This window comes from Loxodonta africana, chromosome 11 (assembly GCF_030014295.1).
Source record: "Loxodonta africana isolate mLoxAfr1 chromosome 11, mLoxAfr1.hap2, whole genome shotgun sequence".
NCBI lineage: Eukaryota > Metazoa > Chordata > Mammalia > Proboscidea > Elephantidae > Loxodonta > Loxodonta africana.
This window is the reverse complement of record NC_087352.1, coordinates 38,714,193-38,730,666: the sequence shown is the minus strand read 5'-3', so window position 1 is coordinate 38,730,666 and position 16,474 is coordinate 38,714,193. Positions and strand designations below refer to the sequence as shown.

The 16,474-nt window shown below is 41.0% G+C and overlaps 1 protein-coding gene across 1 annotated transcript in view; it reads left to right on the top strand.

The window, feature by feature from the left end:
* The first annotated feature begins 269 nt into the window (after positions 1 to 269).
* The window catches only part of DOK6 (docking protein 6), a 436,186-nt gene continuing 419,981 nt past the window's right edge, over positions 270 to 16,474 (top strand). The window contains exon 1 of the mRNA XM_023543736.2: positions 270 to 335. Within this exon, the coding sequence (XP_023399504.2) occupies positions 270 to 335 (66 nt within the window). The remainder of the gene's footprint in view (positions 336 to 16,474) is intronic.

Below are 16,474 nucleotides of genomic sequence, written 5' to 3'. Positions count from 1 at the left end.
CCAGGCGCCGCCGGGGGTGCTGCCGGTGGTGGCGGGGCGAGGGCCGCGGCGCTCAGTGCGCGGGGGCGAAGGTGTGGACCGGCTCGGAGGGCGGCGCTGCTCGCGGCCCGGCCCGCACTCCGTCCTTGCGGCCCTGCCACCCGCAGCTCCGGCGGCGGAGCTCGCGGAGCGCGGGTGGCGTCGGCGGCGCGAGCTCCCCGGGCCGGCCGGCGGACGCGGCGCTCGCTCGGGGACGCCGCTCGGGGCGCAGCAGCCCGCTTGCACTGGCCATGGCCTCCAACTTTAACGACATAGTCAAGCAGGGCTACGTGAAGCTCCGCAGCAGGAAGCTGGGGGTGAGTGGCACCCGCCTGTCTCCTTCTTTGGGCGCCTTGGCGCGGCGGGCGGCTGGCGGCGGGGAGAGGTGGCACGCGCGGGGCCGGGGCCGGAGGGAGCGGCCACCCGCGGCAGCCCGCTTGTTGCTTGGCCGGTGATGGGGGCGCCGCACCTGCTTGGAGGCTCCACTGCCGGGGATGGGGACGCCGCACCTGCCTGGGGGCTCCAGAGCCAGGAATGAAGGCGCCCCATTTGCCCGGGGAGTCGGGGGCCGGGCGGGGGTCACCACACCTGCGTTGGGGCTCCGGAGCCGGGCGGGGTCGCCACGAGCGCCTGGGTCCCCTCCGCGTGCGTGTGTGCTCTGCACCCGGACCGGGGAGTCCAGTGGGCGAAAGGGGCTGTCATAGCCAGAGATGAATGTGCCTGGGGGGATTTACAGACCTGCCATCTACCATGGCCTGTTATGGAAGGTGGGCGCCTGCCAGTGGAACCTCCGCGGCGAGAGCGGGCATCCGCGCAAGGGGTTGTCTTTACAATTACCATGTTCTACTCCCGGTTTCCCAAGCCCATTTAGAAATTCCCGTTTGCTGCCCTCCCCGCGCCGCGCGTCTCAGCCGGCAGTGTCTAGCAAGTTTCCTGCGCCCTGAGCCTTGCCGGCTCGCCAGCCCCTCGCCATAAGTATGCCCCCAGACGTGCGTGCATGCGCCCGTGTGCACGCAGGTGTGTGCACGCAGGTGTGTACAGGCAGGTGTGCACGCCGACGCGGAGAACGCGCGGCGGCAAAGTTTATGGGGCTCTTCGCCTAGTTTCTTCTTGAGAGCTGTTCGGCCTGACTTTGTAGAGAGGCAGTGTAGACCCCGACAGCTCTACACTTGCTTAGTGATCAGACCAGCAGGTAAGAGGGGCGCGTTGAGGGTCCCCTAGGACCTGGGTGCGGGCCGGAAGGGGGGACGGAGCCCCCGGAACACGGGACCTAAGGTGGTTTATCGGAGACCGACCGGCCAGGGTCTGTAAGCAGGAAGAGAAATGCGATCCAGGGAGAAAGTGCCCGTTTTCCGGATTCCCTGGCTGTCACTCCACATCGCTGTTCCCAAAGTTCCTAGTTCTGCGAAGCTCCCGAATCCTGGGGCAAAGTGGCCTTTTGCATCCCCTGCTGAAAGGATGGACACCCTCACCTGGAGAGGGGAGGGCAGGGAGGAGGAATGGCGTAATTTTTTCATAGAATAAAAATAGCTATGTCGTTAAAGAACTGAAAAGGTGCGGCAGGGTCCCCCAAAAGAGGGAAGGTCCCCATGCCCCCCACAAGTCGCATTGTTCTAAGTTGTGATTCCCCAAGGCAGATGTGGGGGAGGAGGAAAGGGCTTGGCTTCTGGAGCAGCCTCAGCTCGCTTTCGCGGTGAGGGTCCAAGCTGAGCCCCAAGGACGCAAGGGACCCATTCTTGAACTTCGCCAATCTGTAGGATGCTGGGAGGCTTTAAGAGCGGGAAGGAGGAAGCCAGGTGACAGCACGGCCACCAGCCTGGAGCCCCCGTGCGCACCTGTGTGTCTCCCCAGGACAAGAGTCTGAGCCAGGCTTCAGGGGCTTTGCTTGGGGAGAAGAAAGTGCTTCATTCTTTCCTAGGGAGATGTGCAAAACTGTGGTTGTCCAGAGGCCGATTGCTTCCCTGGGCCGCTGGGATGCAGAGCTCAAATTTGTCACCAAACAGCTGTCAGCCAAGGAAGTGGGTGTGGCACCAGAGCCCCAGGCTAAAATCATCTTCACAACTTGACCTTTGATGCCCTTTGCTCTGGGCAGTGTGCTTGCTCATCTTTCTCACTCTCTGCCTTCTTGAAATCCCAGTTGCATCTAACACCTCAGAGAATCAAAAGCTAGACGGTGATTTGAGCTCAGGGGAGATATGCGTGTGCTCCCAGACACAGTGTACCTGGAAATCAGACCAAGACATACAACCATGAGAACCGCCCTCCTGCACTCTCCGAGATGGGAGCCTTTTGGATTACTCCCCCATCTGAGCTTTCCAGGTTTTCATAAAAGAAAAACTGAATATGGAAACTAATTACAAGATGGGAACCAATGAGAGAGCATTGAGTGCCTCTGGGGTAACTGGCATGGACTTCCTTTGAAATATTATTTTAGAACACCATTTCTGCCTACCATGTGTGCAAATGAATGTTTACACTTTCAAAGAGTCTTTTTCTATTTTCATTGCTTAGAGCTACACCTTTTTTAAAGGACAGCTTTCATATAAATGACAAAAGCATGTTTATATAGAGATTAATTGCTTTTATCTTCTCTATCTACTTGGGAAATGTAAAATTCCACGAATGCTCTTCAGACAGGTTTGCTTCGCTTTAGTAGTAAATCAAAATATTATATTCACCTTGACTATTTTGGAGAATATAATTCATTCCAAAAACATTAGAGACTTCTGTTTAGCATATTCTGATATTCAGAATGGTAAATTCACATGGCAGAACTTCACACTAATTGTTCTGTGAAGCATAAGAAGTTAAGTGGGTCCCTTAAGGCAGTAAAGCTATAAGCAAGCACTCCTTTTTATAGCCATGTGTGCTTTAAAAAAAAAAAAAAAAGTATACGTCATACCCGAAACTCATAGAAAGATTCATCTAAACAAAAATATTTTATTTTTTATACTTGATACATGTCCTTAAGCTTATGGACTCAAAACTACAAACTTTTCCAAATAAAATGTTATTTTTGATTCTAAGACTAGATAAGGATTCTTGAGGGTTTCTGTCCAAAAGTATATAAAAATAATTCTAACTATACATAGATATTTGATTTACTATGGACAGAACTTATACTTACAAAAATTGAGTTTTGCTGTGTGCTGAGGGGAAGAGGCCTGGGTACCAGGCTAATGACATCAGGGATAATTATGACGTGAAAATATATTTTATGATGAAATATTCAAATGTACCTTTTCTGCTTCACAGATCAGTGCTTAGTATAGTGCTGTATCAGGGCATTGCAGTATTTATTGCCCTTCAGGCACTGGGCCAACCCCTTGCATGGGTGCTTCCAAGTTAAACGACCTGAAAGTGCTTTTGCCACGTGTTTTATGAGAGCCTAGTACAACCTATTGAGTGTAGTCCATAAGTCAACCGTTTTAGGAGAGTTAAAGAAGTCATTCTGACTCACAGCAACCCTATAGGACAGAGCAGAACTGCCCGTTAGGGTTTCCAAGGCTGTAATCTTTACGGGAGTTGACTGCCACATGTTTCTCCAGCAGGACGGTGGGTGGGTTCAAACCACCAATCTTATGGTTACCAGCCTAGTGATTAACCATTGCACCACCAGTCCTTCTTAAAAAAACTGTTTAGTAAGTGTTAAAGAAATTTTGAATGTCACCTTTGAAATTTGTCTTGACTCAGTAATCAGCTTTTCTTCAATTTAGGACAATAATGTTGAGGAACAAATGGAATCATTTTCATGAATTTTGCTCCTGTTCTTTAAAAATATGTTTACTAAATCATTAAAAGTTTAATGACATGACTTACAAAGACTTGTTTCTTTGAATGTTTTTTTTTTTTCATTTTATCACTGCTTTTCCTTTTGCAAACTTTAAAACAGTCTAATTCTACTTACAATAGTCTAGTTCCTCTTGTCATCTAGTGTGTTTTATGGCAGGTATTATAGTTCACAAGGTACCATGGATGCTAGTTTTTTAAAGAAAGGGGGACTTAGAAACACTATTAAAAATAAGGCAAAACAAAAGCATGTTGATCAACATTGTTTATCTCTTAGCCTACTTTCCTGTTTTCTTCTGGCTTCTGATTGGTTAAATCTAGTCATCAAGGCACGTATTGCAAAATATCCCACCTGTGCTGCTTCAGTCAGACTAAGGATTCAGTCACTGAAACCATTAATGACCTGATACATTGTTTATTGACTCTGTAAATGTAGCAAAGGTGAAGGCAAAAATGATATCATCATCATTACAATCACATTCACCATCATCATCATCAACATCATTATATGAATTCCATACTGCCTTTAAGTGCTCAACTGCCAACCGAAAGGTCAGCAATTCGAACCCACCCAGTGGCTCAGCAGAAAAACACCTGGTAAACTGCTCCTGTACAGATTACAGCCTAGAATACCCTATGGGGCAGTTCCACTCTGTCACATGGGGTCGCCATGAGTCGGAAATCAACTCAACAGCACCCAACAGCAACAACAATGATTTGAATAAATCCTAGACTCAGCCCTCATGTCATCGTTTCAGGAAGTCAATTAAAATACAATATGAATATTCACAGGCACAGAAAAATATTTTACACGGGTTTTCTTAATATTACTTAATCAAATTCAGGATGAGGTTTTGGTATGTGCGAGTGTTAAGAGTGTCTCACAATTGTTAGGTGCCATCGAGGCAGTACCAGCTCATAGCAACAGTATGTACAACAGAACGAAATGCTGCCCAGTCTTGCACCAACCTCAGAATCATTGTTATGCTAGAGCCCATTGTTGCAGGCATGTGTCAATCCATCTCATTCAAGGGCCTTCCTCTTTTTCGCTGACCCTCTAACAAGCATGATGTCCTTCTCCAGGGACCGATCTTTCCTGATAACATGTCCAACGTACATGAGAGGAAGTCTCACCATCTTTGCTTCTAAGGAGCATTCTAGCTGTCCTTCTTCCAAGATTCAAAGGCATCAGTTCTTCTTTGATCTTCCTTATTCATTGTCCAGCTTTCACACGCATATGAGGTGATGGAAACCACCATGGCTTGGGTCAGGTGCACCTTAGTCCTTAAAGTGACATCTTTGTTTTCCAACACTTTAAAGAGGTCTTTTGCAGCAGATTTGCCCAGTGCACTACATCCTTTGATTTCCTGACTGCTGCTTCCATGGGTGTTGATTGTGAATTTGAGTAAAATGAAATTCTTGATGGCTTCACTCTTTTCTCCATTATCATGATGTTGCTTATTGGTCTAGTCGTGAAGATTTTTGTTCTCTTTATGTTGGGATGTAATCCATACTGAAGGCTGCGGTCTTTGATCTTCATCAGTTAAGTGCTTCAAGTCCTCTTCACTTTCAGCAAGCAAGGTTGTGTCATCTGCATAGCACAGGTTGTTAATGAGTGTTCCTCCAATCCTAATGCCCCATTTTTCTTCATGTAGTCCAGCTTCTTGGATCATTTGCTCAGCATACAGATTAAATACATATGGTGAAAGGATACAACCCTGACCCACACTTTTCCTGGCTTTAAACCATGCAGTAGGCCCTTGTTCTGTTTGAACAACTGCCTCTTGATCTATGTAAAGGTTCCTCCTGAACACAATTAAGTGTTCTGGAATTCCCATTCTTCCCAATGTTATCCATAATTTGTTATGATCTACACAGTCCAGTGCCTTTGCATAGTCAGTAAAACACAGGTAAAGATCTTTCTGGTATTTTCTTAGCCAGGATCCATCTGACATCAGCAGTGAAACTGCTTGTTCCACATCCTCTTCTGAATCCAGATTGAATTTCTAACGTTCCCTGTCAATGTTCTGGTGCAGCCCCTTTTGAATGATCTTCAGTAAAATTTTACTTGCGTGTGATATTAACAATGTTGTTCGATAATTTCTGCATTCAGTTAGACCACCTTTCTTTGGAATAGGCATAAATATTGATCTCTTCGAGTCAGTTGGCCAGGTAGCTATCTTCCAAATTCCTTAGCATAGACCATTGAGCACGTCCACTACACAATGGGGTGATTAATGTATATATGTGTGTGTGTGTATTTATTTACACATTCAACAAATGATTGTGGAGTGCCTGCTGTTCATCAGGCTATGTACACTGGTGTGTGTGTGTGAATATTCCAGACTGTTGTATTAGGGTTATTAACAATAAAACCAAAAAAACCAAACCCATTACTGTCCAGCTGATTCCAACTCATAGTGACCCTGTAAGCCAGAGTAGAACTGCCCCATAGGGTTTCCAAGGGGCTGCTCATGATTTGAACTGCTGACCTTTTGGTTAGCAGTATTATCGATAAAAAAAAAAAAAAGTAAGTCCTAAATCACTTCTCCTCGTAGTATGTTTGGCCAGTATTAATCACTAGGCCCTAACTTTGCTGCAATGGAAACAGGGAAATGTAGAGAAATACTGAGTATTTAATGAGCACTGACTATATAAGCTAAATGATCTTGCAGGGTTTTCTCATACGCAGATTCTCGATTTGTTTTACCAACTTATTGTGGATTCATCTACCTATTGTACCTTTTCCCTTCCTTGGTTAAAACCTCAAGACACCTCCATTTCTGACTGGATTACTGAACTCTTTTCTGAGCTTTCCTGTCCTGTTAAAAGCAGCTTTCCTATGATGCAAATAGATAGCAGAGTAAATGTTTGTTAGACATGGTTATGAAAGTGTATTCCCTTACAGAAGCTCAGTCATTAATAGGAGTTTGTGTGTGTGCATTCGTGTATTTTTTGTCCATTAGAGCCTTGAAGAATTTCACTGGTCTCCTGAATCACTAGAAACCATTTTGTGAATAGAGAGGATATCTTGCATGGTATGCATTACCAATTTTCCAAGAATTAAGTATATTTAAGACCAAATTTATAAATAATAATTTTTACCATCCAAAAGGCATACTAAGAATTTTCAAGACCATTATTTCAGATACGAATTCCCAGTTGGTGGGCTTGAGATGCAGACATGATATTGAGTGTGTTTAGGTCTTTAGACATTCTAGAATAGTGTTTGTTGTGGGCAGTGCTCTCTGAAATGGATCCATGGTATTCATGTTTGTCGTTTACCTCCTTACCATTAAATATGCATGGAGAATAGAAGAAAATTCAATTATTTGGTCTTCCTGATTATTTCGTTTTGGCTTTTTATTCATGGTGACTGGTATGCATATACTTAACACTGTCTACACATATGCCTCCTATTTCTGTATCTTTGTCTACAAATTTTACAGGTTCATAGAGCCTTAGAGTATGAAAAGGCCTTATATACCTTCCATTTTATCCTCATGTTTTACATTATTTGCAGTTGTATATTTGTGTGTTTGACATGTCAAGTATGCTTAGAAACTAATATCTACTTTAATAAGGATTCTTTTTCTTTTTTTATTCCTATGTGTAGATATAGGCCCACCTGATGTTCTTAAAGGAAAAAACAAAGAATGCAAAAATAAGCCTCCCTGTGAAAATGAAACTCAGACTTTTTGCTGGATTTTGATATTAAATGATTATGCCTGTATAATACCTGGGGAAAACTGTTAAATTAGGAATGAGGTATAAGGATTCCCCTCTCAGTTTTTATCCTGATTACAGATGACCGTTGGCAAGGTGAATCTTAAAAAGATGGCATTCCTTTTCTTAGGTAACAAACGTTATACCTAGAACTTAGAGAAAGCTTTCAAAGGTAACTAAACAACTGAAATTAATGCATTTTGAACAGGGAGGTCATACAATGGTCAAACATCTTTGTAAAGTCGACATCCCCAATTTCCATAAATGTCTTTCAAAAGAGAATGGTAATGGTTGATATTTTTGAGCAGTATAAAATAGCATAAAGAAAATGGTTTAATCTGAAGCCTGCGTGTTTGACATCAGTGTCATCGTTTTCAAGTAGTTGTGAAAGTAGTGTTTTGATGTGTTTGGATCATAATAAGTTGAATAGGACAATTAAATATTTATATTGTTGAACTGTTCCTATTTACATCAAATTAAAATTTTTTATTGTGGGAGTGTGCAAAATCTTCTATATTCATCGTGAGAGATCTCAGTTCCTTTTTTGTCTTTTATTTGGTTGACTCCATTTCATTCTTCTATGTTAAAAGAACATACATTTTGCATTACATGATGAACACAATTTTACTTTAGAAACTTTGACAAGATAAAAATAAGCAATACAAACAAGATAAAAATTACCTGTATTCCAACCAGCTATAGATAATCTCTAGATTTCATACATTTTGAAGTAATAGTTTTATGGAAAAAGTAATTTCTATCAAATGAGGCAAACTAAAAAGGAGTGTAGTATAATTTCTTTAGACTCAGTGTCTTAGGATGGGTTCTCTGGAGAAGCAAAACTAGTGAATGGCCATATATATAGATGTGTGTATGTATCTATGTATCTGTATGTGTATATATCTATGTATACCTATATCTATATAAAGATAGAGATTTATATCAAGGATTTATATCACGGAAATGGCTCGTGCAGTTGTAGAGACTGGAAAGTCCCAAGTCTGTGAGTCTGGCTGGAGGCTTCTCCTGACTTACGTAGCTGTAGGGGCTGATGAACCCAAGATCAACAGGTCAGACAGTAGGCCTCTAGCTTATAGGCTGCAGAGGCTAACATATCCCAAGATCACCAGGTAAGCTGGCAAGTGGCTGGCTCACAGACTGTAGAGGGTGACGAATCCCAAGATTGGCAGGTAAGCTGGTAGCTCAAATCTCAATTTTTTTTTTTCTTTAAAATCCCAAGAACCAGAGTTCAGATGAACAGGAGTCAGCTGCAAGATCCAGAGTGAGCAAAAACCCGTGAGCCTTGCCAGAAAGTTCACCTATGTTAAATGCAGGTTACGACCCCAAGGAAACTCCCTTTCAGCTGATTGGCTGCTCACAGCAGATCCTAGCACAGAGGTGATCATGTTAATATACTACTGCTGAACTACATCATAACTGCCAAACCGCTGAGAATCATGGCCCAGCCAAGTTGACCAGCAACCTTAATGATCACACTCAGTTTTACAGTTTTTGGGTCACTTTACTCACAGCATGTTTTGTCCTTCAAGCTTTATAGTGACTTTGCCCAGAGGGCTAATGCATTCTAGGTAGAGAACATTTTCATAAACTTCCTGCAAAAATCCCCATTAGTTTTAAGATATATAGAGCAGGATTATTCTGAGTAACTTATTTTTATATTATTACACTAATCCTCAGTGAGAATATTGAACCTGCCAGTGGATGGAATAAGAGATGATATTTTGGTATTAGCAGAGAGCAGAAACTCATTTAATGAAGAAGACTAGTCTTTTCATGTTGTCAAAGTCGTTACTGGTGGTTGCAATCTGTGAACAAGTGCAAAGTATTTTCTCTGCTGTTTTACTGGAGTTAGTTGCAAAAAGACTTGGCTAATTTTTTTTTTTTTTTTTTGGCTTAACACTAAAAATTACTGGGAGCAAAACACATTGAAGCTTAGTTAAATTTCAGACTTCCAAACAGAAACGTAATTATACTTCACTCTGTGTATACCATGCGTTTTACAGCTTATAAAAAAGTCACACATATTATCTTAAATACTTCTCCCAGCATGTTTGTGAAAGCATATTTAATTTTTACCCCCGCTTACACATCAAGAAACTAAAATTCGAAGGAAGTAAAATCAATCAGCTGGAGTTAGAGAGCCACAGGTTTTGTGTGTGTGTGTGTGTGTGTGTGTGAACATGTGCACTAAATCTATGATCCGTGACTTCATGTTCACTGTTGTATCTACTGTGCAGCAGCTGCCACTTTGCAATATATGTAGACAATTACAACATGATTATGTGTACTCTTCAAAGTGTGCATGTGTGTTTTTTTTTTTCTTTAAAATGTGGTATAAAACTAATATGATTATTCGCTTTCTCAACTTTAAATTATTTGGATCACTGGTAAGAGTGCTATTTGGCAAATGAAATTATGCCCAACATAGGAGAATAGCAACGATATAGCTGTTCCTCCAGACCACTTTTCGTGGACATAGCTTCATTTTCATCGATGCTGTTCTACAACCGGTTCATTTCTCCCTCTCTCTCTTTCATTTTGATTTTAACTGCAAGCTACCAAATTTATGCATGAGTATGAAATTTACTTTCCTTTGTATGTAGAACATGACAACTATTTAAAAAACGGAAGACAACTCACCACACATGCTGTTGTTTCCTGATACTTTGCTTATAGCTCTCTGCACTATTTAGCCCTCTTAAATTTTTTTTTTTTTTTGCTTCGCAGTCATGATTGAATATTGCTGTCACTTACAGAGCTTGTAACATACACCTTGGGCTTGTCCTCCTTAAATATGTCTGGGTGGGTTTTGAGCTTGGGTCTGTTTCTAATGTGGAGAACCATTGTCATGTAAGGAAATACTTAATTATTCAGCACTAAGACTGCTGAATTGGGAGTTCCTGAAATATAAAGTTTGTTATCCAATAAAACTAAACCCATTGCTGTTGAGTCAGTTCTAACTCATAGCCACCCTATAGGACAGAGTAGAACTGCTCCATGGGATTTCTAAGGAGTGGCTGGTGGATTCCAACTGCTGACCTTTTGGCTAGCAGCCTTAGCTCTTAACCACTGTGCCATCAAGGCTCCAGTTATCTAATAAGTCAGTCACAATTTGCTAATTTGCTTGCAGTCTATAATGTGTTACAAGGTGCACAGAAAATGGATACAGTAGAAACTTCCCACCCATTGCCATTGAGTCAGTTCTGACTCATAGTGACCCTATACTCTCTAGTGGCACAGAAGTCCACTTCTTAGACAATGTGATGAACATGAGTTAAACTTTCTTGATGACCCTGGATTATGCTTTCTGTCAGCTGTCTTGATGCCTAGCTGATATTTCCACCTGCAATATGGCTGCTTTTGAGCAGCTCCTTCTTCTAATTTGTATGTGCTCATCTAAGTATTAGAATACTATGGCTATTTAAATGTACTTAATTTAAGACTCAGTAAGTTCTAATAGTTTATTGGAGATTCAGTGCTTCAGCCTTTATTACAAAACAATAGTTCAGAGTCCGTGTTGTATTCTTTATAGGTCTAGACTAATGGCTATGCAGCACAGTTGTTGTAATGAATATCGCATTCCTGATAGTTAAGAGGTTTCTTTTGTTGTCCACCCCCCCCCCCCAATTTAGGAGATAGGGCATGGATAGATGGGTGGGAAGAAAGAGCATTGAGTCCATACAGATAGTACATGCTGTGTGGTTTCCAGAGAAAGTGACCACCAAGCTGAGGAGTCATGAATGAAGAAGAGTTTGCCAAGATTCCATGCAGAAGAAATAGCGTGCCTGAGTAGTCAGATGTGCCTGGGTGGGTGTGGAATGTTGAGTTAAAGGCTGGGATAAAGGGGGTTGCAGTGCTCTAAGAACATTGAAAATCACTGATGTGTTTTATAAGAGGAGTTAAATGCTCAGATTCTTAAATTAGTAAGATCTGTGAGACTGTGATTTGTGGAATGGATTATAGCAAAATAGAACTATTGGCAAAGAGACCAACTAGGGGTGAGTTTGATAACCTGGAAAGGCACCTAGGTGATCATAGTGGCTAGCCAGGATTGAGAATGTCTACCTTAGAGGTATTCTTTTCCCAGTCCTACGAAGAAGTGTCTTCCACCTACTATTGCTTGTGTTGAGAAGTCAGCTGTCAGTCTTACTGTTGCCTTTTGAAAATGATCAGTCTTTTTTTTTTTTTTTTTTGGCTGCTTTTATTGTTTTCTTTGTCTTAGAGAAGTTCTACTATGATAGCTGTAATTGTAGTTTTCATTCTGTTATTCTTTCTATTCTTTCGTGGGGTTTTTGGTGCTTCTTGACTCTATGGCTTGATATCTTCAGTTTTAAAAAATTATCCACCATTACCTCTCCAAATATCAGTTCTGTTAATTCTTTCTCTTTTTCCTTCTGCATGTGTCCTGTCATTTCTACCATATCTCCTGTAATTCTATACTATTTTCTTTTTTTCTCCAAGGTTCAAGATGTTTATTTTTTTCATGATATATCTTCTGGTTCACTGTCTGTTCAGCTGTGTGTAATCTACTGTTAAAACTATTCATGCAATTTTCAATTTCAGTTTTTGTATTTTGGGGCCTAGAATTTTTATTTAGTTTTTTTTTTTTAGGATTTACTGCAAAAATGAATTCTCAGTTTTGTCTTCAGTGTCTTCAGAGATGATTTTTGTGTTTGCTCAACATCTCTAATCATTGTCAGCTGGAGGACTTGCCTGAATTACCTTGTGCACCATTACCAGGAGTGCAACTTTCTCACATGGTTGAATTTTATAGTGATTTCCTGTGGGGAGCTAGGGGCCATGTGGTTCTACCTCCACTGAGAAGCAAGGGACCTGGGCTGTAGCTCTTCCCTCACTGTGAGACCCTCTCCCTGAGGTAATTTTGACTTAGAGTGTTTTCAAAGAAGGTAACCTACCTCCATTGTAGAACTAAGATTTGTGATAGTGACGCTGAAGAAAAATGTAGAGATTTGCGTGATGGCCCTAACCACAACTGTTGCCAGGTGGTGGCAACAATTGTATAAAAATGGGGTAAAAGATGAGACAAGAAGCAGTCATGAGCCTGTTCCAGGATGGTTGCGTAATGGTGAAGAGCTATGGCTGCTAACCAAAAGGCCGGCAGTTCGAATCCACCAGGCACTCCTTGGAAACTCTGTGGGGCAGTTCTACTCTGTGCTATAGACTCGACAGCAACAGGTTTATTTTCTTTCTTTTTTTTTCTTTTAATAAGACTGTAAAGTTCTACCCTTTACGGTAGTGATCCTCAACTCTGGATACACATTATAATCACTGGACGAGGTTTTTGAGTTGTTGTTCGTTTGTTTGTTTTAGTAAATAGGAATGATAAGACCCACTTTCAGAGATTCTCTTTTAATTGATCTCTGGTTATCAGAGTTTTGTTTGTTTTGTTTGCCTTAAATCCGCCCCCCGCCCCCGCCAAGTGATTTTAAAATAACTGAAGTACTTTTCACGAGAAAATTTTTCAAAGCACATTGCTCCTCCTCATGATTCCAGAATAAATGAGAGATTTTTCACCAGACCAGTTTTCAAAACAAGCTGATTATTACCACATATTATCATAGAAGCCTACTAGAGTAGGATAAATAGGCTACAAGATGCCTATATACATAGCTAAATAAATTAGCAATATGAATGCTTATATCAGACATTTACCATTTATTTGTCAACCCAGAACTTGACTCTTCCTTCAATATTGGGAGAGTACCCCCACAATTATGGGTTTTGAGGGTAGCAAATAATGCCACCCATTATAGACAATGAAAAAGCAGAGATATTCTTTCCTCTTCTCCTTTGCAGCTAAGGCATGAGAGAGGTTTTTGCCAATTACAACAAGCTAGGACAGAGTTTGTGTTAGTGACAAAAGAGGAAGCCAAGTGGGGGGATCGTCACAGGGGATGACACAGTGGTAGTTTGTTAGGTCCACATATTGATGTAAAAGTGGAAGCAGTGCAAATTGTTGCACTTATTGTCTGAAGGCAGTGGCAATAATATCCTCATGAAGCTACTTCCATGATTTTAGGGATCATTTGTGGTTGCTTAGTCTTGAACCTGGTTCTCCAGCTCTAATACATTTTAATAAATTTGAAGTAATGGTAATTGTAATGTAAGATGAGTAGCCTTTGTGGCATAATGGTAAAATACTGGACTGTAACTAAAATATTGGTGGTTCACATCAGGGCTTTGAACTGATTCGTTCCAGTTAAAACCCCTGCTGAAAATTTGCCATTTCTAGCAAGTTCTCAGGTGATGCTAATGCTACTGGTTAGAGACCAATTCTGAGAACCACCAGTAGAGGAGTGGTTCTCAGAATTTATTATACGTAAGAATCACCTGAGGATCTTGTTAAAATGTAGATTCTGATTCAATATATCTGGGGTGGAAGTACAGGTTCTCAACAGGGGTTCGAACTGGACTGATCTGGTTCAGAGCCCTGGTTCAAATACACCCAGTAGCTCCTTGGGAGAAAGACCTGAAGATCTGATTCCATTAGGATTACAGTCTAGGAAACCCTATGGGGTGTTCTGCTCTGTCACATGGGATCACTATGAGTCAAAACAGACTCAGCAACATCTAGCAACAACAACAGTGTAAGATGGCATTATTGGAGGTGACTAAATTAAATTTAAGAAGTAATATACTAAGTTACTAATTTTCTTTGTAAAGTCATGAATATTCAGCAGTTCTTAAAAATATGTAGATGCTAAAACTCATGTTCTGTTGTAGTCCCTCCTAGCTCTAGGACATTAAGAGCTTCATTAGTAAACCCTTCTGTTTACCCATGGAGAAGTGCGGGAGCTTTGCTGAAGGCATAATTTCACATCAGTGCTATCAAACAATTTTAAAAAGCTTGATTTAAAAGTAAGAAGGGTTTACTCAAATATACCCAAGAGATTTTTGAAAAGGTTGCAAAAACATTTTAGCAGAGGAAGGATGGGCTTTCAACAAATAGTGCTGGAGCAATGGGTCTCAAATAGCAAAAGAAATGAATCTCTACCTAAACCTGACACCTTCTAAACAAAATAAATTACAGACTTAGTGTAAAATGTAAAACTACAAAACTTTTAGAAAAAAAAATAGAAGTCTTTAGGGTCTAGGTAAAGAGATCTTAGACTCAACACCTAAATCATGATCCATAAAAGGAAACGTTAATAGACTGGACATCATCAAAATTAAAAATTTTGCTTTGCGCAAGATTATGTTAAGAGGATGAAAAGACAAGCTATAGACTGAGAGAAAATATTTGCAAACTATGTATCTAACAAAGGTCTAGTTTCTAGAATTCATTTTTAAAATTCTCAAAGCTCAATAGTAAGAAAACAATTTAGTTTGAAAATGGGCAAAAGATATGAACAGACATTTCACTGAAGTTGATATATAGATGGCAAATAAGCACATGAACAGATGTTTGACATCATTAGCCATTAGGGAAATGCAAATTACAACCACAATGAGATATCACTACACACTTACCAAATGGCTAGAATAATAATAGTGACAATACCAAATACTGGTGAGAATGTGGAGAAACTGGCTCACTCATGCATTGCTGGTAGAAATGTAAAATGATACAGGCACTTTGGAAAACAATTTTGCAGTTTTGTAGACAAACCAAATATGCAACTACCATATGACCCAGCAGTTGAACTCATGGGCGTATTTCCCAGAGAAATGAAAATGTGTCTTCACAGAAAAACCTATATATGAATGTTCACAGCAGCTTTACGAGTCACTGGGTGGAGAATATGGCTGAGCACTGGACTACTTGGCATTAGGTTGGCAGTTCTAACTCACCCAGAGGCACCTTGGAAGACAGGCCTGGTGATCTGCTTCCAAAAATTCACAGCCCTGAAAACCCTATGGAGTGCAGTTCTACTCTGTACACATGGTTTTGCCATGAGTTAGAATTGACCCAATGGCAGCTAACAACAAGAAGCAGCTTCATTCATAATAGCTCCAAATTAGAAACAAACAAGATGTCCATCATTGGGTAAATGGCTGAATAAACTGTGGTATATCTATACTCATGCAATACTACCCGGTAATAAAAAGGACCAAACTATGAATACCAGCAAAAGCATGGATAATCTGGAGGGAATTCAACTGAGTGAAAACTCCAATCCCAAAAGATTATATACTGTGTAATTTTTATGTGTAGAATATTCTTGAAATAACAAAACTATAGAAATGGAGGACAGATAGGTGGTGGGCAGGGGTTTTAGATGGGAGACAAGGTGGGGTTTGTCTGTGGAGGTGGTATGATTATAAAAGGACCACATGAGGGATCCTTGTGGAGATGGAAATACTCTATACCTTGATGATATCAATACCAATATCCTGGTTATGATACTGGACTATAATTATAAAAGATGTTACCATTGGAAGAAACTGGGTAACGGGCACCCCAGGACCACCCCAGGACCTCTATGTATTATTTCTTACAACCAATTGTGAATCTACAATCATCTCAAAATAAAAACTTAAAAAAAAAAAAGTAAGAGGTAGTATCACAGTATAGCCCCATTTTACAAAGATGATAAACAGTATTGTGGGACAGAAAAGAAATTAAATCATATGCTGCTTAAATTTCTTTTTTTCTTATTTTTGTTTTCTCCTTCACCTCTTAGACTGTATTTCTTTCTTATTTTTTGTTGTGCTTTAGATGAAGCTTTACAGAGCAAATTAGTTTCTCATTAAACAATACATATACTGTTTTGTGACATTGGTTGCCAACCCCATGGCGTATCAACACTCTCCCCTTCTCTACCCTGGATTCCATGTTATCAGCTTTCCTGTCCCCACCTGTGTTCTCGTCCTTGCCCCTGGGTTGCTGTGCCCATTTAGTCTCCTTTCATTTTATGGGTCGGTCTAATCTTTGGTTGAAGTGTAAAGCTCAGTAGTG